The sequence below is a fragment of the Rhynchophorus ferrugineus genome, unplaced genomic scaffold (assembly GCF_030347505.1).
Source record: "Rhynchophorus ferrugineus isolate W39M unplaced genomic scaffold, kcgeb_rfMv2 rfM4, whole genome shotgun sequence".
Classification (NCBI taxonomy): domain Eukaryota; kingdom Metazoa; phylum Arthropoda; class Insecta; order Coleoptera; family Curculionidae; genus Rhynchophorus; species Rhynchophorus ferrugineus.
This window is the reverse complement of record NW_027472583.1, coordinates 59,905,394-59,930,525: the sequence shown is the minus strand read 5'-3', so window position 1 is coordinate 59,930,525 and position 25,132 is coordinate 59,905,394. Positions and strand designations below refer to the sequence as shown.

General features: G+C 34.5%; 3 protein-coding genes across 7 annotated transcripts in view; 1 reads left to right on the top strand and 2 right to left on the bottom strand.

The window, feature by feature from the left end:
- SMC1 (Structural maintenance of chromosomes 1) overlaps window positions 1-6,746 on the bottom strand; it is a 10,482-nt gene extending 3,736 nt beyond the window's left edge. Inside the window, exons 1-17 of the mRNA XM_076401628.1 lie at window positions 6,358-6,746; window positions 6,151-6,271; window positions 5,986-6,091; window positions 5,657-5,805; window positions 5,429-5,597; window positions 5,196-5,371; window positions 5,035-5,143; window positions 4,834-4,983; window positions 4,529-4,773; window positions 4,004-4,217; window positions 3,714-3,944; window positions 3,518-3,661; window positions 3,309-3,431; window positions 1,486-1,617; window positions 1,240-1,423; window positions 221-535; window positions 34-161 (exon numbers count right to left, since the gene is read on the bottom strand). Coding sequence (XP_076257743.1) covers window positions 34-161; window positions 221-535; window positions 1,240-1,423; window positions 1,486-1,617; window positions 3,309-3,431; window positions 3,518-3,661; window positions 3,714-3,944; window positions 4,004-4,217; window positions 4,529-4,773; window positions 4,834-4,983; window positions 5,035-5,143; window positions 5,196-5,371; window positions 5,429-5,597; window positions 5,657-5,805; window positions 5,986-6,091; window positions 6,151-6,271; window positions 6,358-6,469 — 2,808 coding nt within the window. The 5' untranslated portion in view covers window positions 6,470-6,746. The remainder of the gene's footprint in view (window positions 1-33; window positions 162-220; window positions 536-1,239; window positions 1,424-1,485; window positions 1,618-3,308; window positions 3,432-3,517; window positions 3,662-3,713; window positions 3,945-4,003; window positions 4,218-4,528; window positions 4,774-4,833; window positions 4,984-5,034; window positions 5,144-5,195; window positions 5,372-5,428; window positions 5,598-5,656; window positions 5,806-5,985; window positions 6,092-6,150; window positions 6,272-6,357) is intronic.
- Window positions 6,542-12,409, top strand: Nsun2 (tRNA (cytosine(34)-C(5))-methyltransferase Nsun2). Of its 3 annotated transcripts, XM_076401634.1 has the most exons (14): window positions 6,542-6,580; window positions 7,288-7,428; window positions 7,481-7,561; window positions 7,613-7,987; window positions 8,038-8,277; window positions 8,330-8,442; window positions 8,495-8,682; window positions 8,732-8,876; window positions 8,992-9,141; window positions 9,197-9,496; window positions 9,556-9,722; window positions 9,781-9,948; window positions 10,007-10,106; window positions 12,197-12,409. In XM_076401634.1, the coding sequence occupies exons 2-13, from the start codon at window positions 7,366-7,368 to the stop codon at window positions 10,102-10,104; spliced, it is 2,088 nt and encodes a 695-aa protein (XP_076257749.1). In that variant the 5' UTR covers window positions 6,542-6,580; window positions 7,288-7,365; the 3' UTR covers window positions 10,105-10,106; window positions 12,197-12,409. The 3 variants fall into 3 exon arrangements, with proteins under 3 accessions (XP_076257749.1, XP_076257747.1, XP_076257750.1); XM_076401632.1 differs by lacking the exon at window positions 6,542-6,580 and having other exon boundaries at window positions 6,941-7,428; XM_076401635.1 differs by lacking the exon at window positions 6,542-6,580 and having other exon boundaries at window positions 6,941-7,428; window positions 12,194-12,409.
- On the bottom strand, window positions 10,507-25,132 carry LOC143194873 (centrosomal protein of 104 kDa). Of its 3 annotated transcripts, XM_076401630.1 has the most exons (13): window positions 24,996-25,132; window positions 24,773-24,937; window positions 24,498-24,721; window positions 21,296-21,512; window positions 21,030-21,241; window positions 20,689-20,972; window positions 17,892-18,239; window positions 16,969-17,106; window positions 14,544-14,675; window positions 14,207-14,420; window positions 13,818-14,143; window positions 12,094-12,341; window positions 10,507-10,811 (listed from the first exon to the last, which is right to left on the bottom strand). In XM_076401630.1, exons 1-13 carry the CDS (start codon window positions 25,033-25,035, stop codon window positions 10,654-10,656), a joined length of 2,706 nt encoding a protein of 901 aa, XP_076257745.1. In that variant the 5' UTR covers window positions 25,036-25,132; the 3' UTR covers window positions 10,507-10,653. The 3 variants fall into 3 exon arrangements, with proteins under 3 accessions (XP_076257745.1, XP_076257744.1, XP_076257746.1); XM_076401629.1 differs by having other exon boundaries at window positions 24,773-25,131; XM_076401631.1 differs by lacking the exon at window positions 14,544-14,675 and having other exon boundaries at window positions 24,773-25,131.

The following is a 25,132-nucleotide window of genomic DNA, read 5'->3' as shown; positions in this document are numbered from 1 at the left end:
ACCTCTATGTTTATGACTTTCAATGAATCTTACTTTACACTGCATCAGAACATTGTGACGGTCTCCTTTCAGACTTTCAATCTTCGATTCTATGGAGACGATCGATTTCTGCGCTGACTGCACGTCTTTTGCTACAGCTGATACTTCTTTGCGAGCCTTGGCTATATAAGTACAAACACTTGTTCAAGCATTCAAACAAATGTACGGAAATATCTCTTACCAACTTCCTCCTCCATCTTCTCTACCTCTTTCTTTTTTGAACTTTTCTTCTCCTGCAACTCGTCGAGGTTCTCCCTCTCCCTCTGTATGTCTTCGTGCTGTTTTTTTTCCTGTTTCTTCGCCGTCTCCAATTTCTCTTCCTCGTCGTTAACGGTCCGTTCCCAGCGGCTGACGTTGCTCTGGGTATCCCTGCTGCGCTCGAACTCCAAATTGCTGGTGATGCGATTGATTTGCTTCTGGAACTCGAGACGTTTCTGTTTACGTTCCTCCTGGGCTCGCAGTTCCCGATCCTCGTATTGCCTGATATTTTTCACTCCTTGATTTAAAAAAAAAACAATAAACAAATTGGAATAATTTTTTTTAATGTTTATGAGAATCTTAAAGTACGTCATGTAGGTCAACATTCCGCCTGTAACAATTTTTCAACACACAAAATTCTTTTAGTCATTATTCTAAAATTTTGCTTCTATTTGTGATAAAATAATATAGTTAGAAGATGATGGTTTTGAGACGATTCATCTATTCCTTTCACATTTCTTCAACATTTCGAAAGAGTGAATTAACTAGAGCATGATGCATCGATCTGAATAAGTGAAGCCGACAAATCTACTGCATATAGTTTGTATTCAGAAATGGTTTATTAGTTGGCCAACAGGCTATCCATAAGTTAGTAGTTCTAAGTTTAAAATGAATTTATGATTTTGGTTGTGATGTTAATGTTTATCTGAAACTAACCATGGTTCATTCCCAGATACAATACGCCACAGACAACTATTATTTTCTTGCAAAAGGAGCAAAGAAGACTATAATGGTAACCAATTTGCAACAAAAAAATTTAAAATCACCTTCCTCAAGTCGTGAACGGGAATATTATAAAAATGAAGAAAGCTCCCGACCATCCTGCAAGTTACAGTGATCTGTAATTTTTGGTATAAAATATTGCAATATAGAAACAGGTTGTTTTTGCAACGGTTTTGGATATATTGCCTCAGTGTATGACGAATTATCACAAGTACTTACCAATCTCTCGACAGAAATCGGAAAATACATCATCTTCCACGTTGTTCATTCTTAGCTTGATCTCTTCGATTTGCAATTCTCTGCTTTGCATGCTCTTTTCGATGGCCTCTACTTCCGGCCCGTACCTCTTCATTTCCTCGTTCAAAGTGGCTATGTCCTTCTCCACGGTTTTGATTTGTTTTTTCTATGGTGGAAATAAAAAGTCTCCGAAAATAAAGTAGCCTCTTTCACGCGCTCGCAACTTACGGTAGCTTCCATGTCGCCCTTGGCGTACCTCAACCTGGTCTCCAGACCTCTGATTTGAGAATCGACGGTGTTCATCTCGGATTCCTGCCGTGATTTCTTCATGGCTTCCCTCAACTCGTTGGTTAGTTTTTCCTGTTCGTAATATATTTAGGTGTGTGAAAAAGTAATCCATGTTTTTTTTAATTGCATTTAATTTGTTTAAGATATAGTTTTTATATTTATTTCGGATTAAAAATACTCATAATGCTCGTCTGTTTGAATCTACTCTAGTGTTTTCGGCCTGGAAAGTTAAACCTAATGTTTTATACATTAGACCTTGGTGGACCTCTCTCTGTGGTCTTGATCTTAAAGGCTTATTAGCGACCCACACGAAGATCTTTTATCAGTTAGCCAAACCAATTATTTGCAGGCATATTGTGAAAAAAATTATCGATAAAAAGGTGCTTGTCCATGATTGCCTCACTAACAGGTCAATTGAAAAGTCCCCGGCCTACCATAGTAAAACACATTTTTTTGGCAAAATTTTTTTTGTTTATTCAACATAATTCCTTTCAATGGTGATACACTGACTATAGCGATCCTCCAACTTTTCGATACCATTTTTGTAGTACGATTTGTCCTTTGCTTCAAAATAGGCCTCAGTTTCGGCGATCACCTCTTCATCCTTCATTGAGATCTGAGAACAGGAAATAGTCGCTGGGGGCCAGATCTCGAGAATACGGTGGATGAGGAAGCAATTCGAAACCCAATTCATGGATTTTTGACATCATTTTCACTGAATTGTGAGACGGTGCATTGTCTTGGTGAAACAGCACTTTCTTTTTCTTCAAATGCGGCCTTTTTTCGGCGATTTCGTTCTTCAGACGGTCCAATAACGCCATGTAATAGTCACTGTTGATGGTCCTTCCTTTTTCAAAGTCCTTCAATGTAGTCAATGAAAATTATTCCATGCGCATCCCAAAATACAGGCGCCACAACCTTGCCAACCCACTTTTCCAACGCTTTGGAGCGGATTCATTACATTGTCACACATCGAAGCAAAAACTCGGGCTTATTAAGCTTGATCATCTTCAAACATTGCTGTGAATCATTAACTCGTTGTTTCTGGTCAAAAGTGAGCTCGCGCGGCATCCACTTTGCACAGAGCTTTCTCATACCCAATAATGAATGATATGATGTACACGTTCAATTGATATCTTTAGAGTGTCAATTTACGGTCATTCAAAATCATTGTGTGGATTTTTTAAATGTTTTCGTCGGTAACAACCTCTTTTGGGCGTCCTGTCCCGTCTGCCTTCACCGTCTTCGGTGCTCATTTCACCACCTCTAAACTTAGCATACGAATTCTTGATGCTTGATTTTCCTGGGGCAGTGTCTGGAAACTTGGCATCAAACCAAGTTTTTGCTTCAACTGTATTTTTGCCCTTCAAAAAGCAATATTTTATCAATACGCGAAATTCCTTTTTATCCACTTTTTTCACAATAATAAAAGTTGCTTCACTCAAAATGCTATAATTCACAAACTAATGATCCGACAGTTGTCAAATTTATAGACGCACCTTTTGAGGGCTAACTTAAAAAAAAACATATGGATTTAATTCTAGAAGCGCCATCTATGTGTCAGGCCTGGGACTTTTCAATTGACCTGTTGTTTAAAATTAGGAAAAATAAAGTGTTAAATATATTTTACCAAATCCACTATTAACAGAATTATTTGAGTTTGATATTTTCTCCGCTTCTAAAGACTTTTATCACGTAATATCACACAATTTTTATTAAAAAACGTGAATTACTTTTTCAATAATTCAATATTTCGAACTTACCTTTTGAGCTTTTAATTGAGATACGTGTTTCTCGTCCCATCTCTTGGCTTTACGGGCCAGATCCAAGCTACCTCCGGATATTATACCAGATTTTTGATAATACGTCCCATCTAATGCAACTGCCTGTATGAAATATAATGTTCCATTAGGAGTATTCGTGAATTTGCTCTAAGATAGTACAGAGGAAAGGGTTATAATAAAAAACATACATCATATCTTCCGCCAAGTTCGTAAGCGACCTTGCTGGCGTCCTCTGGTGTCTCACAAACCAGCGCGTTATTGGTGGCGAACATTACGGCGTTAGCGATGTCCTGCGGTTCGAATTGTAGCACGTCATAAACCAATTTCACTCCCTAAAATTTCAGGAATGATGATTGGATTTTACTAGCCGAAGAAATATCGTACCTTAGGATCGGTGATGTTACGCAATCGCTCTTTGACAGGTTTTGTTTGCAGATATGTTAGAGGCAGAAATGTTTCCGGATCCAACATTTGTTCTTTCAGGTATTTAATGCATTGCCGTCCAGTGTGTTCAGTATCCACAACAATAGCCTCCATATATTTACCCAGTACTTTCGTAATGGCCACGTTGTATCTTTTGTGGATGGGCTGACACATGTTGATCATTCGGTCGAACTGGTCAAAAACATCATTAAGCTTTTTATTTTTATAAAAGCATAACTTCATCAGCTTACCACACCGGAATAATTGGACTTAAACCTCTCAACAATCTCCTGTTTCTTTTTCCTCCTGGTGTCCTCGTGTTTATCAGTTCTGGCATCACCTAACTGTTCCAAAACGTCATCCATCTGCTTTTGAATCTCTTGGACTTGATCCTTGGATGACCCGACATCGGACTGTAGATTCTTGAGAAGCTGTTTCTGATCCTGCAGTGCTTGTTCGCTTGATCTTTAAAGTACGATGGAAATGTATGAAGATGCGAAACTTGAAGCTTTAACCAATTTTTTTCCACAATAAATTGTCAAAAACAAAAGTTTCAGGTAACTTTATTGTATTTGATTCTTCGATAATATACCATTTTGGTGCTGATCACACCTGATCAATAACTTTACACTGGTAAATATAATATTTGCTTAATCCAATTATATATTAAATTTTCGGTACTCTCATCTCATGTACAATTATAAATAAAAAGATGATAACAAAATACAAACAGCAAAGCTACGATATACAGCAAACATATCAAAAAAAGTACTCACTGAATGTGGTCTGCTAATTTCGCTATTCTTTTCTCCATTTCCTCCTTTTCGTGGCATTTCTGTAGGTGTTTATTTTCAGCGTCAGTTCTCAATCTGGAGACGTTATCCAACCGATCTTGGTCGGCTTTCTGTTCCCTGTTAACCGAATCCAGCTCCTGCATATATCTGGCAGATCTTTTTGCTGCTTCTTCCTTCAACCTGTGATATTCTCGAACTTGAGCGTCTTCCAAATGGACGTCCCTACCCTACATGTAGAGGTTTTTGAAATAATAGCTTGGTTTAAGATGAATTAGCAACAGTTGTACCTGACTTTGAGATTCCCCAGCAATTTGTTCCTCATATTCTGCCTTTAAACGCTCAACCTCCGCCAGTTCTTTTTCAAGCTTTTTAATGTCGTTCATATGGGCTTCATGTGCGTTTTTAGCTTGTTCTAGAGTTTTATGGGCACTTTGAACCTATCCAACATCAACATAAGAAAAATAAAATTTAAACATTTTTGTACATACTTTTTTCTCCATATGGGTAACTCTTTCTTTAGTTTTGATAAACATTGGTTGTTTTTTCGATAACTCTACATCAACTTCTCGAATTTCCTGCTCCATCTTAGCCAATTCCCTATAAATGTAGTTTATGAAAATCAACAGTTAAAAAAAAATAATTAATATACCTATTAATTTTTCCTTGATCTTTCTTCTTTTCTTTAAGGATTTCTTCATATTTTCCTTTTTCTTTTTCAATTTTCTCCAGTTCTTTTTGTTTAGATTTCAACTCTTGTTCCTTATTTTTCATTGCTCTTTCATTATGGAAAGCTTTGAAGAGTTGGTGTTCAATCAGTTTGTCATTCTGCAAAATATTGCCATTAAATTGATAAAATTAATATTTTTGTACGTATTATTATACCAAATCATCCTTGAGACGGGCATACTTATCTGCTTCTTCCTTTTCCATTCTTGCTTCCTTCCTTTCTGCATTGATACCTTTCTTTTTTTGTAGAGCAAAGTTTATTTCTTCTTGGGCTTTTTGCATCTGCTGCTTCAATTTTTCATATTCCTCTTTTAAAGAGCCAGATCTAAGAGGTGATGCATTATTTAGTAATAATTAATAAATCAATATATTAATGACACTGACCCACTGATTTCTTCAAATAAAGCAGTCATTTCTTTAGGATTTTTCATAGCGATTGATTCTACAGCTCCTTGAAACACCAAGAAGTTTTTAGCTTTGACATTAATTTTTAATTTTTCCAGTTCACCCAAATAATCATTAGATGTAACAATCTAAAAATTACACATTTTTTATAACAATTAAAAAATAATACTAGTGAATTGAATGTTCCTACACTGTAGCACATTATCGGTAGGGTATTTATGTATGTGCTTGCTTAAACAATACCATACAACTTTTATGGTCTTGTTCTGAACAGCACACATAAATGTGTGATTTACTGTATGACTTACACTGCCATTTATTTTATATTCAGAAGAAGATCCCTGAACAGATCGTTGAAATGAAATCTCTTTCTCCGGTTCTCCTCCTAAACTGAACACTGCAGTTACTGAAGCACTAAAAAATCAATACATCTTGTTATTAAAGGTAAATAAGCAAGAAGATATAAACTCTACCTTCTCGATACTGGTTTACTAATAGCTGCACCATGTATCAAATCGCTTAATCTTTTTACTCTCAAACTGTGTGTTTTTTCTCCCATAACAAAACTTATAGCGTCCATAAAATTCGACTTTCCTGAATGAAATTTAAAAATGACCACAAATTAACACAGCTTAAAATTATTTCTAATTCATAATTAATATTGCATATAGTACACAGACCTGATCCATTAGGGCCAATAACAGCATTGAATGGTTTTAACGGTCCGATAATACGACGCCCCTTGTATGATTTGAAATTCTCAACTTCAATATGTTTTAATCGAGGACTCATATTTCTTTTCTTTTAGAAAATTTGATTATACTCGATTATTTGGTGGTTAAGTTTTTCAAACGACGACAATAACAATATGGCGGATTAGCCGCCAAAGTGCCTAAATTCTAGGTATGATTTAGAAATACTGTATTATACATAAACAATACATTTGTGGAATCGTTACGAGTTAAAATTTTATTGTGAAATTATTTTAAATAAAACGTACGATAAATAAAAATAAATTTCATACCACTAACCACAAAAATAAGAAAAACTGAAACTAAAATAATGTCATCTAACATGTAAACAATTACAAAGTTGTCAAATTTCAAATATCATTATTCGTGTTTAGAAATGAATTTACATTTAAATTAATTTTTATAACATATGCATGATGTTATAACCTATTTATTAATTTTTTATATACCTGGAATTTTTATATTTAAATAAATTATACTAGGGATGACGGCTGCAATATCGATATTTCATAGATCAAAAAAAAAATATTGATATAACGGTCCAAAAAAATGTCAATATTCTTTAAAAATTTTAAAAAGTAATGATATTTTTAATAAACCTTAAAATTGAAGTCTCAATTTTGAAGCTTTATTAAAAATAATTAGGAGGTTTCCTAAAATGTTTAAGAAATATGTTTAATTTTTCTGAATAACTATCTAAAAATATCATTTAACAAGAATATCGATATATCGTTCAAAAATATATCAACATTTTTTCATGTTCCCTAATTTGTAGTTCAAATAATGTTTTCTTTTTCCGATAGATAGATGACATAACCTCTGAAAACTGAAACCATATTTACATGTGTTATTTTTAAGGTTTTCTAGAGAGAATTATACAGTTTACTAGCGGTAACATTATTAAAAATTTTGTTATTACGTGGGTTTGTTTTAAAAATGGGCCGTCGTAAGCCAGGGTTTAGAAAGAACCATTATTTCACACATCAAAGAAATCAAGTGGTATCTGTATAAACTGTAATATAGAATTTTTGTTTAATAAAATTTATTGTAGGATAAGCCCCAAGTTAAGGATGAGAGGAAGCCTTATAATGACATTATTAGGGAAAATGAAAAATTCGTTAAATATTATGAGGTAAACACTACAAAGCGTTTATATGTCCATTTTTTATTTAAACATATTTAGATACAAGGTGTATGCAAGAAAGAGGAGTTTGATGAATTCATATCTGTGATGAAAACAGATTTGCCTTCTACATTCCGAATCACTGGTTCGAAAGGTGTTGCTCGTAAAATGCTTGAGGTGGTTGAAGAACAGTTAATTAAGGACTGTATTCAGCAAGAGGGAAATGAGAAAGCTCCTAATATATATGCTCTACCATGGTACCCTAATAAATTGGCTTGGCAGTTAGAACTGACTCGAAAGGATATTAGAAGATGTGAAGCATATTATAAGTTACATAATTTTCTTATTGCTGAAACAGAGCATGGCACAATTTCTAGACAGGAAACTGTTAGTATGATTCCTCCTTTAGTTCTTGACGTTCAGCCTCATCACAAGGTAATTAATATAAATTTATATTAATAATGTTTATTTATAGTGAATTTTAGATATTAGATATGTGTGCTGCTCCAGGTTCAAAAACTGCCCAATTACTTGAAATGTTGCATAAAAATGATGATCCTATTCCATCAGGATATGTTGTGGCAAATGATGTTGATAATAAAAGGTGTTATATGTTGGTACACCAAGCAAAGAGGTTAAATTCCCCTTGTGTTGCTGTTATTAATCATGATAGTGCGTTATTACCAAATATGTTTGAAACATTATCTGATGGTTCAACTCAACAGGTACATAATAATTATCTTTAATGAATATTTTTTACATTATTGTTGGTTGCAGATTCAGTTTGATAGAATTTTATGTGATGTGCCCTGTTCTGGTGATGGAACTCTAAGAAAGAATCCAGATATTTGGATGAAATGGACTCCAGCAAATGCTTTGAATTTGCATGGGTAATGCAAAATATTTAGGTGTGATATGGTAAAAATTATAGTTGTATTTTAGTATACAGTATAGAATATTAAGAAGAGGAGCTGAACTTCTTACTATAGGTGGAAGGATTGTTTATTCGACTTGTTCTATAAATCCGGTTGAGAATGAAGCTGTTATTCACAGAATATTAACTGAAGCTGATGGTGCATTGGAATTAGTTGATGTTAGTAGTTTGTTGCCTGGATTGAAATACACTGAAGGTATGTAATTGTTGATAAAGTGTAAATGATACAATATATGATTGTTCAGGAATGGAAAGTTGGGCAGTTTCAAGTAGAAATCTAGAATTTTATGATACCTTTGATGAAGTAGATGAAAAATGGAAAACTACAATAAGACCACAAATGTTCCCACCTAAACCTGAAGATAAAGAAAAGTTAAATTTGAAAAGATGGTAAGAGATAGTGGTTATTGCAAAAACGATAGTTATTTCTTATAAAATCAAGTAGCTTATTCTTATTCAAGTAGCCTGTTATTTAATTGATGAACTTATTTGACTATGTTTGTAGCATTAGAATTTTGCCTCATCAGCAGAACACTGGTGCCTTTTTTGTAGCAGTGCTACAAAAGGTGAAACCATTTACCGCGAAAGAAAAGAAATTCGAACACGAGAAGCAGGAGTCTGATGGAGAATCAAAAAAGAGAGAATTTGATGAAAGGTATTTATAATATTTTACTCTATATTTCAGCAGTACAAATATAGCATTTATTTAGGTTGCCTCAAAATCAGAGGAAACGACGACGTAAAGATGTTTACAGGGAAGACCCTTACGTCTTTTTCAAAGATGACGAACCTGTTTGGAAAGATATCCAGTCTTTCTATAATATATCGGATGGTTTCGACGCTCAGTGCCTTTTAACTCGTTGTCAGGAAGGAAAAAAGAAGAATATCTACTTGACGTCCGCGGGAATTCGTGACTTAGTTATAACGAATCAATCCAATATTAAATTTATTAATACTGGTGTTAAGGCGTTCGTCAGGTGTGATAATAAAAACATGAAGTGTCCATTCAGGTGATGCATATTCTTTTGAAAGTCTAAAACAGTGTTGCTGATTTGGTGATATGTTTTAGAATCGCGAATGATGGCTTGGAGAGTATATATCCGTATATAGGAGAAAGTAGAAAGGTCAACATACCCAAAGATGATTTAATTGTCTTGTTGACTAACAATGATCCCCAACATTCACCTCCAATAATAACACTATCAGAGTCCCTCCAGAATCAGGTCAAAGATTTAAGTATGTTGTTTTTTTAATGCACCAGCATCATTGTCTTATAAAATTATATCCTGTTCAGGTCCAGGAAGTTGTGTTTTGATCTACAAGGAGGAACTGAAGGACAGTACGGTTCCAATGGTCATACATATTAGTGGATGGAGAGGAACCACTTCATTGAGGTGCTACACCACTCAGCACAGTACTGTCCATCTGTTGAGGTTGCTCGGGGGAGATCTATCAAAATATGGTGAGTGTTGTGCCTTTAATTGATCGAACATCGTTTGTTGATGTAATATTTTTTATAGTCATCAGTAAATTTAAAAAGCCCGAAGATGACGAGCCCAAGCCGGAAGCAGAGGGTGAGGATATCAACGGAGAAGATGGCGAGAATCAAACTAATTAAAGGTTTGTATAAACGTTTATTTTAGGCGAAACAGACACGGTTTCGCGGGCAAGATTCAGCGGTTTGAGTGCCATTGCCCATTACATTGTTCTTATTTGTCACAGCCAGTTTCGTATGTTACGAATTAAAAAGGTTTTTAGATGCGTCCGCTGAATGTTGCTCGCCGAAACGCGCCCACTTACTTGACTAATCACCAGCGAACAGTTCGTATATCTTAACTAAATCGCAAACCATTTCGTGCTAATAATTTTTTTAGGTGAAGGTGTTCTTTGAGTCTTCAGAATATGATTTTCTTTGGAAGGGATTCACATCGGTTTTTCTTTATTGATGCCAGACGCGAAATAATTTTGGCACATTATTCAAATTGATCAAAACGACGAGGAATTTAGCGGAATCATGCGAGTTGTCGTGTGAATCGCTTCCAAATTTGATAATGTTTTCGTGGACAGAATGATTAAAGTTAATTGCATCATTTTTAATACTAGAATTTAAGCATATATATACGACAAAATGTTGCACGGCCCCATAATTTAACAACAAAATAAAATATTACAGTTGTATCTTCACTTGTTTGTTGTTTGTGCTGCTCTTTACCCTCATGTTCTTCTGACATAGATCCTCGCCCATCAGGTGGGTTTTCCAGCAGGTCTCGTTCAACTCCAAGTTTTGCTCGCACAGGGGACACTTCACGTGACCTTCTGGTACTTCTAAGGAATTTATTCGCGTGATGTTCGCATTTTTTTTTACCTGTAGGGTTTTTTTAAATAAGGGTAGATCGATGTTGAAGTGAAAAATATCTTTTATTCAACATTTAACATGGAATTTTAAAATTGTCCTGAAAATGTTACCATCTTGTCTTGTTCTCTGATTTAAATGTTAGAAAGGCATATGAATTTAGATAATCATTTAGATAAAAAAAAATATTGGGTATTAGTATACATTATCAACCGAGACTAATAATAACTAATGGTCTAAGCATTACAACCTTCAGGCCTTCATTTAGCCGTTTGCTATTTGTCATATTTATTATTAATGCTGATTCAGATGATGATTATGATGCAAATGTGCAAACAAGTCCATAAAGCGGCTTTTTCTTCCAAAAGATGGAAGACACTCATTGATTGGGAAACGACGTGGTATAGCCTCTTTAAAATGCTTGAGCGGAAGTCAAAGAATTAGATTTTCGATTCATCATTTGGATAATTAATTAGATGATTAATCGTTTGGTGCCAATTTACGCACATATCTTCACAATGCCGTCTTGGTAGGCGCAGTGGTCGAGGCGACAGGGCGGTCCTCCTACTGTTGCGATAGTGTTAAGTTCTAATCCTGGCTGAGTCATGGATGTACTTTATATTGGTGATTGTAGTTGCAAATGCCTTTGTAAGCAACAGTGGAAAATGCGACAATGAATAACCATCCCATTGGCGCCAGTAACCAGGCTGGATAAGACCAGATATCTTCTGGGATGGTCTCTGGATAGTCGGTAGGCTTAATACTGAGGACCGTGGTTCGTAGCCCACGTTAAACAGTAGGTCCAGTCCAGATAAACTCTTGTTGGTGAAAAGGAGACTTCAAAATATATATAAGAAAAGTTTTCAAATCCAAATAGTAAGATGAAGAGTTTATAAAAGAGCATTTTGTTCATTAAAAGAACGAACATAAAAAATTAGAATGAAAAGGAAAATATGGCAATTAAAGCTACCATTTCAAAGCTTCAGTAGGAACATTCAAAGAAACGGATTTTAGTACCGTATTCTGACTTTTTGTACAGTTAATCTTCTAATTATGGCTTATTGATAAGGAAAAACTCCATTCCATGTTAGTATCGTTCGGTTTGGGTCACAACAAATCCGTTATCACTGTTTTGTAACATTCGCCGTTGATGGGACGAAAAAACATTGATTAGATTAAATAGACATAGCCAAAATAACATTGTATCGACCCACCCTTATTAAAAAACTACATACCAATTATAATTAAACTTACCGTTACAAACTGACGAATGTTTTTGATGTTTGTTTTTGTTTATCGATAGTAAACATCGCGGGCACTGTATGAATTTCTCATTTTGTTCGCATTCTGTCAGCAGATGTTCGGATAGACTGGCCACCTCGATCACCTGGCTACAGTGTCTGCACCGCACCAGCATCGGACACGATCTCCAATAGTGAGAGTTCATGGAGTTGCTCACTAAGAGGATGGTCTTTTCGGGCTGATTACAGAAGATACAGTGTCTAGAATTAAATGTAACAGTGTATGTATTTAATTTTTTTAATATAATATACCGACAAATTTTACACAATTGGTTTTATTTTTAATGATTTAATAACTAACAGAGAATAAAAAAAAAGTGTTTATAAAATATTTCTAGATCAATTTACCTAAATCTTTATACAATTATCATCCTATATGTATTTTTGAGTTCTGTAAGTGTATTTTTTATTAAATTTTTATCTAGGATTCTCCAACTATATGACATCGATTATATATCTCAAAAAATAGGAAAAATTTTATGTATTTTTACAATAGCTATAGTATTACTTACAATAATATTATATTACTACTACCAGAATATTAGGTTTTATATTTAATTTCCATTGTCGGGTAATTTTCTTGCAAAACTTTTTGTCTAATGTGATGTATTTTACTGTTTCTCTGCGAAGTGACCATAAACTGTAATAACCCATCATGTTGATATTCCATTGTTCCTAGTATTGTTTCTCCATTCATTCTATGTCCTGATCAAATCATTGCCTTTGCTTGAAAAAGTCAAGATGGTTGTGCAAGAGGTGGACTTATATACGGCTCATTATACATCTAACAGTTTTGATCTTTTCTATCATATGTATCAATTATGATATCAATTTATTAATGTCAGGTCCAATGAAATTTCTTTTTAATCTATCGCTTCTGATAAATGAGGAAAATTTCTACCCATATCACCGTCTAAATATATTCTTTTGGCTAGACTGGAACTCCAACAATGTTTTGTGTTCTTCGAAATCCAAAGTTATTGTTACAATCAAAATTGAGATTTAAATGCTTGCTTCATTGCTTGAAAGAAATCTTGAAGAGATTTACCAAGTTATTGAATTAATTGAATTATTTCTACTGTTATTGACAATGTATGAATGACTAAATTGTTTAAAAATCTATGAAGGACCATTAATGTTTTTAAAGACGTTTTTGAAATTTATTGTTTTATTTTTACATCTTCTCCTTTTCAGTCTTTTTGTTTTGTCCTCTTTTGTTTATTTCTCCAATAAAGCATTTTTTATTTCTATCTCTTCCTACTTTTGTATATTTTTTTCACAGGTATAAATTCTGTTATTTTATGTATTTTTATAAATATTTTATGCTTCTTATGGCCTGGTCATGAAGGAAAATGCTTTAGACCTAATAGTTTGCGGGCTATCGACAAAAAATCCCAGTCTTCTCAAAACCTTTCTCAGTCCTTTTATTTTTTGTTGTTACATTTCATTTTGACTACTCTTTTTTCCTTATTTTATTAGATACATTCTTATTGGGTCCTTCATTAAATTACGACGCGTTAAAGACTTTTTAAATACCATGAACTTTATTAAAGAACGGGGAAAATTGAATTATTTGATTAGCAAACACTAAATTGACCCATTTATTAATATAATAAATACAGGCGATGAAAAATTGATTAATAAAATGTGGACTACTCTCTCATACACCTAATATACCTTCCGTCTTCTTCTTTTTGTGAGTTATTGCTCGGTGTTGATACACCGCTGGCTGAACTCAAACTTCTTCGGTCGTTCTCGCTTTTTTGGTGCCCGTTAGTCTGTCCTATGTTGCCGCCACTTTGACTCTTGGCCAGAGCGTAGTTGGTCTTGTTATTGGCCTCGTTAGCACCAAAACTGTTCGCCATATTCTCGATGTTACCCGAGCTAATACATTTACTGATCTCACTTTTGGTTTCTGTGGGTTCCGGGCTGAAACAATCCGGTTTCGCGTTGACGGGTGCCTGTTGCATCAGTCTGTTCTTCTCCAGTACCTCCCTCTTTCTCTAGAATATTATATAGCATCGATTATATTATTTGACATCGTGGTGAATATGTTGCGGATTTACCTGGAAATCTATGTTGTCGAATTCGTGAAACAACTGCCGGTAGAGGAGGTTCCTCCTGGTGATGTCATCGTCGGGGGGGAGTTGTTTCCTGACCATTCGGGGGTTTACCTTGTAGACCAGCACCAGGATCCGTTCGGAGACTTTACGAACGGCCTCGGCCGGGTGGTGCAAACCACTGGATCCGAATTCGGATAAAGTGCGACAGGTTAAACCGCTGAAAAACACGATTAGTAGTTCGGTTTATTAAACGAGATCTGGCTAATGAATCTAATGAAAACTTCTAATACTCTAGGATACGGTAAGTAGAATCGTGACTAGGTGATGCCTTAAAGTTTACCTTTGCTTGTCGGTTGATATCCCGTGACTTAATATAAGCTGTTCCACCATTTCTGCCCTACTAAGTGCTAGTCTAGGATGAGTACTGCTACTAACCGGTCTACTCAAATGTACCGGTATTATATGAAGCTCTCTAAAAAAACAGATTTAGCTCTAGCCAGTTATGTTCTAACGACACCCTAGCAGACATAATAGGTTAGTTTACTGTGCGCCATGAATTCCTTTGACTGAAGCAAGTTTTTAATTTGGTTTGATATCTTTTTTTTGAAACAAACTCAAAATAAAACAAACTTGTGTGTTAATGGGTACTTATTATGTTGTTTTAATTTACTAATATACCTTTTTGCTTATTAAATAACTTAATAAAATGAAAATAAAATTGAGGTATTCTTATGGAGTGCATATATATATATATATATATATATATATATATATATATATATATATATATATATATATATATATATATATGCACTCCATAATAATGTTAGCGTTGGGAACTTTCGACTGAAATTGATTATCCACTGTTTAGTAATTGACTACTTTTTACTATCGACTGTTTCAGTACTGTACTTTTAGTTTATTTTTGGTTCTACTAGTTTCATTCGTTTAATTTTTAACGTTCGGGCTCTGTCGTCCTAGCCGCGACATTGACAAAAATGTACCCAATTTATGCTTACATAGATCTATATGTAATATATATATAGTTTTATGATTTTTTGGTAGTTTTCTTTTAAATAACAATATATTGTATATTAATATAGCAGCACTTTGGAAAAATTTAAAATTAAAATAATTAAATTTTAATAATTAAATTAAAATTGTGAATTAAATTGAAATAGTAAAATACTTTTGACTGTTTTTATGGCAATAATAGGTAATATTTCGATTTTTTGTTAAAAAAATATTTCCGTTCAATAATAAATAAAGCATTTACTTTAATTTTAATTAAAGATTCATTCATTCAATTTAATTTAAAAGCGCTAGTGGTTATTGTGCCATCATTTTTAATTATGTCATGAATTTTTTTTCTATGATTAGATATATGTTTAATTTTTGTTTAATATTTGTAACCATAAAATAACCATTGTACATCTTTAGTTTTTAGTTTTTTTTTAAGTTCTATTGTATTGTCTATATTTATTATAGTATATTATTTTAAAATAGCAATTGCCGGCTTGGTGGCGCAGTGGTGAAGGCGATTGGACGGTCCTCCTACTGTTGCGATAGCCGCAGGTTCAAATCCTGCTGGGGCATGGTCGTAAATTATTTATGTTTGTCATTGTTTAAAATTTGTGATTGTCCTAGGCAAGAGTGTAAAATCCGACAAGGAAAATGATCCCAGTCACGCCAGTAACCAGGCTGGGTAAGACCGGATGTCTTCTGGGATTTTTCCTTTTCTTTTTTATAGTACGTGAAGGAATATGTACATCTCAGTCTCACTTATACTACGGTTGGAAAATATAAGCACATATAAAATTAACTGGTCCAAGCAATTATCTACGTCCTTTCCTCTCTCACAATCTATACAAGAAATGATTCATACATCTCCGTTTGACAGCACGAATTAAAAAAAAATAACAGCGGAACCGTGCATTTGACTGAAAATAGTAATTACTATTTTTTTTTTCGCCTGTTTTGCGACTATCGGCTGTTTTCAGACGATAGTTCTCAACGCTAGTTATGGTTATTTGCTAATTCTATGATTTATTAGTACTAGTTTTCAGTAAATTGTTTTGTCATCTTTTGCGGGTTCAAGTTTGTACTCCTATATTATTTATGATTGGTCTCCGTCTTATTTCTTTATCAAAATGTTTACATATTTGTAGTATTTTTACAGCTTGTGTTTTGCAAGTGTCAAACAATTTAAATTTGTAGGTTATATTTCAAATTCGATTTAGTAGAAATCTCTGAAAATTCTACAACCGATTTAAGCATGCGCAGAAAACTCAGTGAACGAACCTAATGATAATTGGAACGTGTGACGTTTCGAATGAATAAATAAGGCACTATTATATTACTATGATGTAGTGTCGAGTATGTTGGCAAGAAAGTAATTTCGTTTTAGTCATGTCGAATAAAATTAGTTTTTATTATATATTTAGTAGCTATTCCATTTCAATATTTTATGATTCCCCAAGTTCTTCTTGAGTTTGACTTGGATGGCCAATGAAAGATTAACTTCTAAATGAATAATAATCGCATAGAGAAATATCTGGAGTATATAGTGTGAAGAAAATTGATTCGTTGAAATTACTTTTTTACCAACTGCAAGTTTGAGAATACCTATAAATAATTTTACTAGATATGTCGTGATAAAAAACTGAAAATTATGAGTCACTAATGAGTATTTAAGCTATCTGACTAGGTTTTGATTTTGTTTAGTTATATAGATTGAAAATTGTTGAATATTCTCCCTTTCATACCTCACACTTTTAACATCAGCCATGGTGAGGATGGTGTGGACGGCCATATGGTGAATCCTGGCGCTAGTGTCGCCGGACTTAGTGAGCAATTCGGGTAATAGCTTATCCACACTTCGAGATACTTCAGCTGGTACTACTCTACAGTGAATACAAATTATAAACTATTTTCGAGATAATTATATTGTATCAGAAAATAGTTCTAATCAGTGCCAGTTATTGGTCGTAATTTTAATGTAATAATATTATAAGGCATTATACAACGTGGGGCAAAATTCCCGCTACCATTGACTCAATTTCCGCTGGGTGGCAATAACGGAACGATTATTTTCAATAAATATTGTCACTATTTCTGCTCGTTCTTGCGGCGTACATTGACCCATAAAAAAATTTGGACGTCTACACAACCATTGAACTGAACGAAACTGAGTTAAACGTCACATAACCGAGATGGCGCGCAATCAAAATGGTAGCGGGACTTTTGCCTCACCTGTTATTAGACTACTCGAGTTTATTAATTAATTTTTCATTTTATAAATGCTAGAAAGTGACTTTGGTTTTTGTTATGGTGATGTTTATATATAAGTAAATAAATTATATTTGTTATTGTATATATTGTTTTGTTTTCCTTTTTTCTTCTATAATAAAAAATATTTTGAAATTCAATATTCAATTCGTTGAAAGTTTATTATAAGTTCTTTGTAATACTTTGTAATGCAATGGTTATAAATTGGTAAAAAAATATTTGTTATCGCACATATTCTTTTTTATTTTTTCCTATAACAAAAATAATTATAGCATTAATTTTTTTATATTATAAGATGACGTTTTTACCACTACACTTCAAAATTTTAACTTGAATTTAATGGGATATTTTATGTTAAAATTAAGAGTTAATTTCTGATTTTAATTTTAAAAGAACATACCGGCCTGGGACAAACTGCACGAAGAACAATCGTATAACCTCGTTGGCCAGATTGTAGACGGAGAAAACCTTATCTCTGAGCGCCCGATGAAGCAGGAAGATGGCGGCGCGCGCCGTCTTGTTCGCCGTGTGCATCTTGTTATTATCGTACATCAGCAGCTCGTCCTTGAGCTTCCGCAGTCCCTCCTCCTTGTCCGTATAGTGTTTGGAGTAGAATTTCTCGACCAAATCGTTTCCGAACACCAGGATGGGTAGACTAGCCTGTTTTTTTTCTCTCTCCGTTAATTTTGACGTCGTCTTGTAGTCCGTTTCCAGTTGGCATTCCCTCAGGAACTCATTAGTTTGAGAACTGTAAAAAAATGATGATGAAGAAGAAGTGCGCGTTCATATCTATTCCAAAAAGACCAAAACGCTGTTCCCTTTTGAATTTTATTTCATTAATCTAAGTCGAACGTTGCCAAGTTGGTAAAAGGTTTGCAGTTAAGCCACCACCAAAGGTCAACAAATAGTTGATGTTTAAAGGATCTGTATTGGACTTTATAAACATCGAAGCTTTTACAATTGGCCCTAGTTTATAGATTATACAGGTCTACAATGAAAATTACAAGGATGCGGCATCACTATCTAGTCCTAGTTTTTTGAAATTTTCCATAGAAACATCACAGTTGAAAATACATAAGATGAACCGAAGGGAAAACTGATCTGAGAGGGAGGAGAAGGTCATACGAATACTACACAGTGTGTGACACAACGAAACTCAAGATTCAGTCTGTCGTTTAAGAGGCGACCACAGAAGTCTGATCACTCTTGTAATATTAGACTTTTACCCAAGGAAAAACTGTTTCCATCTCATACTTATGTTAGTCTATAACCTAACAGTAAAACTTCATAAACATCATTGACGAACAGTTACATGTCGTTCTACTTTCTGAAGATACTGCTTTCGTTGTTTTTAATTTATACATTCGCTTTTCCCAATTGTTAATGGGTTAGTTTTATTTTATTCTATTTTTAGGTTTTTTAAGAGTGTCGGTTATAGTTTATCCAAAGTTTTTTTATATCTACGTCATCAAGATGTTTAATGTACTGCCTGTCACAATTTGTAAATTCGTTTTAAAATCAGATAATATTTTCCTTCTCATTTTATTCTACTTAAAAAAGGACACTGCTGTAGTCCGTTATAATAAGTAATAATAAGGTAATAATAAGTCCGAACGTGTAACGGAACTAGCCTGTCAAAGTCTTCCGGTTATTTTATAATATTTTATATTTAATTTATATATTTAGATGAGACATGGATATTTTAGAATGGAATCCAATATACCCTACGGTTACTTATCGCAAGATGATGATAGAAATAGTGTTATGACAACAAAAGTTGATGGAAAAAGGTAAACGTTGGAATAACAATTGATTAGATTTTATTAGTCATAACATTTATTAATAATTCATTGTAGATATATTGTACTTCATACTGGAAACAGAAATGGTTAATGACACCTTAGGTTTGAATGAACTCAATCGGATACATTGAAGAAAAAATTGACGAATGATGGAATTGTGAAATTAACAGCTTAGTTACTCACCTGAAGGAAACTTTCTGCATATGATATGATTCAATGCTGCCAATTCCTAAGATAGGATGATGAAAATGGAAACAAGTAAAAGTGAGTATATAATTAATATATGATAACTGTAGGAAATTTTACTGTATAGTGTAAAATATTTATGTGCATAGATATGTGTGTAATTGTTCAGAATATACAAGAGCATTTCGTTAAAATGGGTCAGGAGAGAAATAACAATAAGTGTTTAGCAGATACGGCAAATGAACTAAGGAGAATGCAGTGATTAAATGTAGTTTTACCAAGAAAGATGTATCCAGGTAGTAACAGAACAAACTAAGGAGAAATATAGTGATAACAAAATGTTTTTACAAGGAAACTGTGTACCGAAGGAAAGCATGAAAGGTAAAGAGTGAAAAGGTAAAGATGATCTTTAATGAAAGTAAAATATATTACTGGGATATACAAATGTTAATTAGGCCTCCATGGAATACAACTACAAATGCGACTAGAACTCTAACTCATAGGTGGTATGGAAAAGAGTTCAAACACAACCCTAACCTTCAAACTATTCTAACTGTGTACTTAAATTATATTTGATAACAGTATTTTTGTTTAATTATTTTTTTTAGATTACAATTCTGTTGTATGTCAAAGCCAAACTGAACTAAAACTCGAATTTGATACGGCAACATTGCAAAGTTTTGACGTCACAAATTTCGATGACCCATATATAAAAAAAACTTTGAATATAAATATGTGAAATGTGATTTCGATGATTTAAATGCGATTTCAACGTTCAAGACAAAGAACTGTTGGAGTTATATGATGAAGGCCCAACACAAACTAAATATATTAAGTTGATTTTGCAGAAGCAGAACTAGACAAAAATATGTTGAAATCACTTGAATAGGATGTTTTTTTCGCACCCACTGTACTCTCCAGACCTGTCTCCACCCAACTACCACCTTTTCGTATCGGAGAATACTTCGCTGATATTGAAGAAGTTAAAAAGTGACTCGATGAAGTTCTTTTGTAGTGGTATCTATAAACTGCCTGAGGAGTCAGCAAAATTTATAGATCAAAGGGCCAATTCTTTACTTTACTTTACTTTACAATAGTGATATGTTAAATGAGATGAAGAGATAGGCGACTTTGAAGTCATATATTCGTACTTCGTCGAAAAACCGAAGTCATCTTTCGAATCATCTTAATATTATTATATTTTCTTACTGTCTCAGTGCCGGTAACGGTTTTTCTTCGTACATCTCGTACGTGGACTTGACAGCGGCTCCCGCCGACTTATTTCTTCTCCTGAAAGATCCACGGTTCATCGTCGGACTACCCATCGACGGAGACCCCATCTTCGGACTCTGGTGCCTGGGGATATGCATCGGGGATTGGTTGCTGTGCGGCTGATTGGGGGAACTGGACCGCCTGTCGATGCGCACCATCGTGGGCGACAGGAGGTTCTTGTTTTCCGGTTCATCCATGCATTCATCGTTCTTGGGGCATATCTGCGTATATTTCTGGGGATTATTATCAAAGTTTGTTGTCGTTAAGGAAATACTCACCCCATTAGTTTCCAATAGTTCGTCAATACTCAGTTCTTGAAAGGTCTCGCGTCGAAACTGTTCGATTTGATTCTTTTTGTGCATGGCCTTCTCGTAATCCTCTAGTTCGATGGCGTGACGCTTCTCCAGCTCATATTTACCCAGTTTCTCACCGGCAGTCCTCAGCGTCAACATGGCCTGTTTCAGTTTCCGCGCGTATTCGAATCTTTCATCTAAAACGGACGGTGTTGATGAAAGAAGTTTTAATTCCGATGATTTGGTCCTACTTATCACAGCCAGATACTTCTGAATCTCCATATCCCGGATAATTTTGGCGATGTCCGTCGCCACGTACATCTCGAAAGCCAGGTCATCAAAGGGTGAGATGTACTCGGGATTGTTGATGATGTCGTGCAGTTTTACCATTTGGGGGTCGTCGTTTTGGTTTGGTGTCGTTTTTTGGTCAATTTCGGACCCTATCACGTTAATGGCAATGATGCTCACCTAAAATGAGATCATTATTCTTGTTTTGTTATGAACACTGTGTAAAAAAATTGTTTTAATTAATCATTTATTTATTGCATTGTTACTAATAGGTCAATTGAAAAGTCCTCGGCCTGGCACATAGATGGCGACACTAGAATTAAATCCATATGTTTTTTAGTTAGCCCTAACCCTCAAAAGATGCGTGTAAAAATTTGACAGTTGTCGGATCATTAGTTTGTGAATTATAGCATTTTGAGTGAAGCAACTTTTGTTATTGTGAGAAAATGCATAAAAAGAATCTTGCGTGTTGATAAAATATTGCTTTGTGAAGGGAAAAATACAGTTGACTTGGCTTGATACCGAGTTTCCGGACACTGCCCCAGGAAAATCAACCATCAAGAATTAGTATGCTAAGTTTAGACGTGGTGAAATGAGAAAAGAGGTTGTTACCGAAGAAAACATAAAAAAAATCGACAAAATGATTTCGAATGACCGTAATTTGAAATTCATTGAAATAGCAGACACTCTAAAGATATCAACTGAACGTGTACATCATATCAGTCACGAATATTTGGGTATGAGAAAGCTCTGTGCGAAGTGGGTGCCGCGCGAGCTCACTTTTGATCAAAAACTGCATTTGAAGAAAAAGAAAGTGGTGCTTCACCAAGACAATGCACCGTGTCACAAGTCAGTGAAAACGATGGCAAAAATCCATGAAATGGGCTTCGAATTGCTTCCTGATTCACCGTATTCTCCAGATCTGGCCTCCAGCAGCCATTTTCTGTTCTCAGATCTCAAAAGAATACTCGCTGGTAAGAAATTTTCGTCTAATGAAGAGGTGATCGCCGAAACTGAGGCCTAGTTTGAGGTAAAGGACAAATCGTACTACAAAAATTGTATCGAAAAGTTGGAAAAAACAAAAAGAGGGCCGCTATAATCAGTGTATCACCCTTGAAGGGAATTATGTTGATTAAAAAAAACTAATTTTGCCAAGAAAATGTGTTTTACTATGGTAGGCCGGGCACTTTTCAATTAACCTGTTACTCCTTGCCGACTAACCTAGAATTTGTTTTTACAATAATTTATAATCTAGGCATATATCTCTCTACCAAATGTATTGTTATCATTAGATAACAAGATATTATTGTATAAATTTACACTCAAGTCTATTTGGTCATAGAAAGTCTAATATATCAATCATACAACGATTCCAAAATAAAGTGTTGCGTATCATTGTCGATGCTCCGTACTATGTTTCAAATGAAGTGATACAACGCGATATTCCTCTAGAACCAATGGCGAGTGTAATTCAACGTGTTTGTGTGAAGTACTTCGAGAGAGTGTCAGTGCATCCCAAAGTACTCGCTAATCAGCTAAATATGCGAAGTGACAGTGAATTGCGTAAACTAAAACGTCTAACACCATACGATCAGATTGTTGGACATATATGGACTTTATAATAAGATTTACAGTAAGATTAATTCATTAAGACAGTATTTTGTAGAGGAGATCACTTAATAAAGAGATTTTCTGAGATTTGCCATGTAACATATATATAATATAAATATAAGAAATACTTATTGCCCTCTGGGGCTACTAGAACTACTAAGAGTAATAATAATAACTAAAGGGATATATCTCGGTTCTATTTTAATCTCTTTTTCTATTACATGCTTTTCACTACATTACACAATTCAGTATCAAACGGTTTGATTATTTTGTAGTTATTATTTAGTGACAATCGGCATCTGAAGGTGTAAGTAATCAGTTCTGTAGTATCTGGATCGCCTACAGTACTTCTCAGAACTTTATGCTGGAGAACTTTTATTGTATTTATTTAATTTTTGATGGAACATATCCATAATTAAACTCTGCATGTTCATATAGGTTTCAATACTTGTTTGTATAGTAGCAATTTGGCGATTTTCTTCCAATTACAAAAAGAAAACAAAAAATTGGACAAAATTCTGCGTCAAAATACATTCCGAGGTATTTAGAGTTGTTGCTACATGGAATTGTGTGGTCTGATTATATATAAACTGCACATGCACAGATTTACTTTCGTTGATTTTTATTGTCCATGTCTCAATCCAATATTTATGTTATCACTTGTCTCTTATAATTTTGCAAATGCGGCATATGTAGCTATCTTTATATTTTCCATTTGTGGTATATCACATGTGTTGAGTAGGTCAAGAATTGGCCTCAGTACACTTTCTTGTGGTACACCTGTTTTGGCTTCTTTCGTTTGATTCCAAACATTCTGGCTGGTAACATTTTCTCTAGCTTTTGAATAAGACCGTCATACCATTATCGAAGGCTTGTGTCACATCTAAATATAACTGAACATATCTGTTTACTTTCATGGGTGTTTTTCAATTACTGTTATTCTATGATTTACTTGGTGAGTGTTTGTTAATAATCCCAAACTGGTATGAAGGTTGTTTCTCTCTATAATATTAATCATTGATGATAAACAGTATCAACTTATTGCGACACAAACGGTGTTCCATGATGTTGGTGTTGTGGTTTAAGAAATGGAAGTTTCGTTCTATTAAACAGAGCTTTTTAAAAACAGCGCATTATTGTAAAAATGTTCCTTGTTAACGGTTTGACCCGGAGAAAATAATTCATAATAAATAAATCAATCTGGGTTTTCTTTTAGTATTATTGGTCGTTAGTCAACCAATGCTATGTGTGAATCCTTCGGTTAGATAACGTTTGTATAATCAGATATCAGAATCAGTAGCTACTAAGGCAGTATCATCAGCAAATGTGACCATTGTTACGTCTTCACTTTAAGGAATATCACTGGAATAAAATCAGTCTTATATTGTTACAAAGACACTATTTTATGGTACGCCCACATAGATGGGTTTAGTAACGATTAGAAATACTGAATTTGAGAATCTGGGTCATCTGACAAGACAATTTGTTTGTTAACTTGATGTCTAGAAATAATCCGAAAAACTTACAACTTACTTAATTAAACTCCGTATTTACCTGGTTATATTGGTTATGGACGTTTTCATGATTGTCATGAAGGTGCAACTTAATAAAAGTGGCTTCGGTTTTAGGAACGTTGGCTGATTTGAGCTCTCTGCTTTTGAACTCCGTACTGTCATTGCTGGAGAGCGTGATGTAGCCTATGTACTCCCACGAGATCGAGCTGACATCGTTCACCAAGTTGCTATCCCCATTGTTTGAAAACAATTCGATTTTTGACGCTGCAGATAATGGTAAGTGAGTCGGAGTAGGATTATGTTGAGTGTTCTTACGAATTAAATACTGATGGGCTAAGATCTGGATCTTGTTGAGGATACATCTCTTCTCCAGTCGCAGCACCACCTCCTGCGGGTACTGACAGTCCCTCTCCGACCTCCAACCCTTGACGGTGGGTCCATGTATGTTCAGCTCTGATATCCTGTACTTTGCCTCCTCGCCTGTAATGTAAAATAGGAGAATAACACGCGAAAATGTCAACGTTACCGTGTCACTTGCTTGTAGAATGAATGACGGAGAATTTAAATCGTTTAGGCATTTAAACGACACGTCTGGGATTGCTCGAAAAAGCGACATGGAAAATCTGTTGTTTCCAAATCGCGGTCAGATGGTCGAATCGATGAGGAATATATGAT

What these genes read in the sequence shown, in the direction of transcription:
- Nsun2 (XM_076401634.1), top strand. Translation starts at nt 7,366, where the DNA reads ATGGGCCGTCGTAAGCCAGGGTTTAGAAAGAACCATTATTTCACACAT. An exon ending in CACATCAAAGAAATCAAGTG is followed by an intron (nt 7,429 to 7,480) that starts GTATCTGTATAA and finishes AATTTATTGTAG; the next exon opens with GATAAGCCCCAAGTTAAGGA. An exon ending in AAGTTAAATTTGAAAAGATG is followed by an intron (nt 8,877 to 8,991) that starts GTAAGAGATAGT and finishes CTATGTTTGTAG; the next exon opens with CATTAGAATTTTGCCTCATC.
- LOC143194873 (XM_076401629.1), bottom strand. Translation starts at nt 25,073, where the DNA reads ATGTCGCTTTTTCGAGCAATCCCAGACGTGTCGTTTAAATGCCTAAAC. An exon ending in TCCATAACCAATATAACCAG is followed by an intron (nt 21,513 to 24,497) that starts GTAAATACGGAG and finishes ATCTCATTTTAG; the next exon opens with GTGAGCATCATTGCCATTAA. An exon ending in GCTGATGTTAAAAGTGTGAG is followed by an intron (nt 14,676 to 16,968) that starts GTATGAAAGGGA and finishes CTGTTTTTTTAG; the next exon opens with AGAGCTTCATATAATACCGG.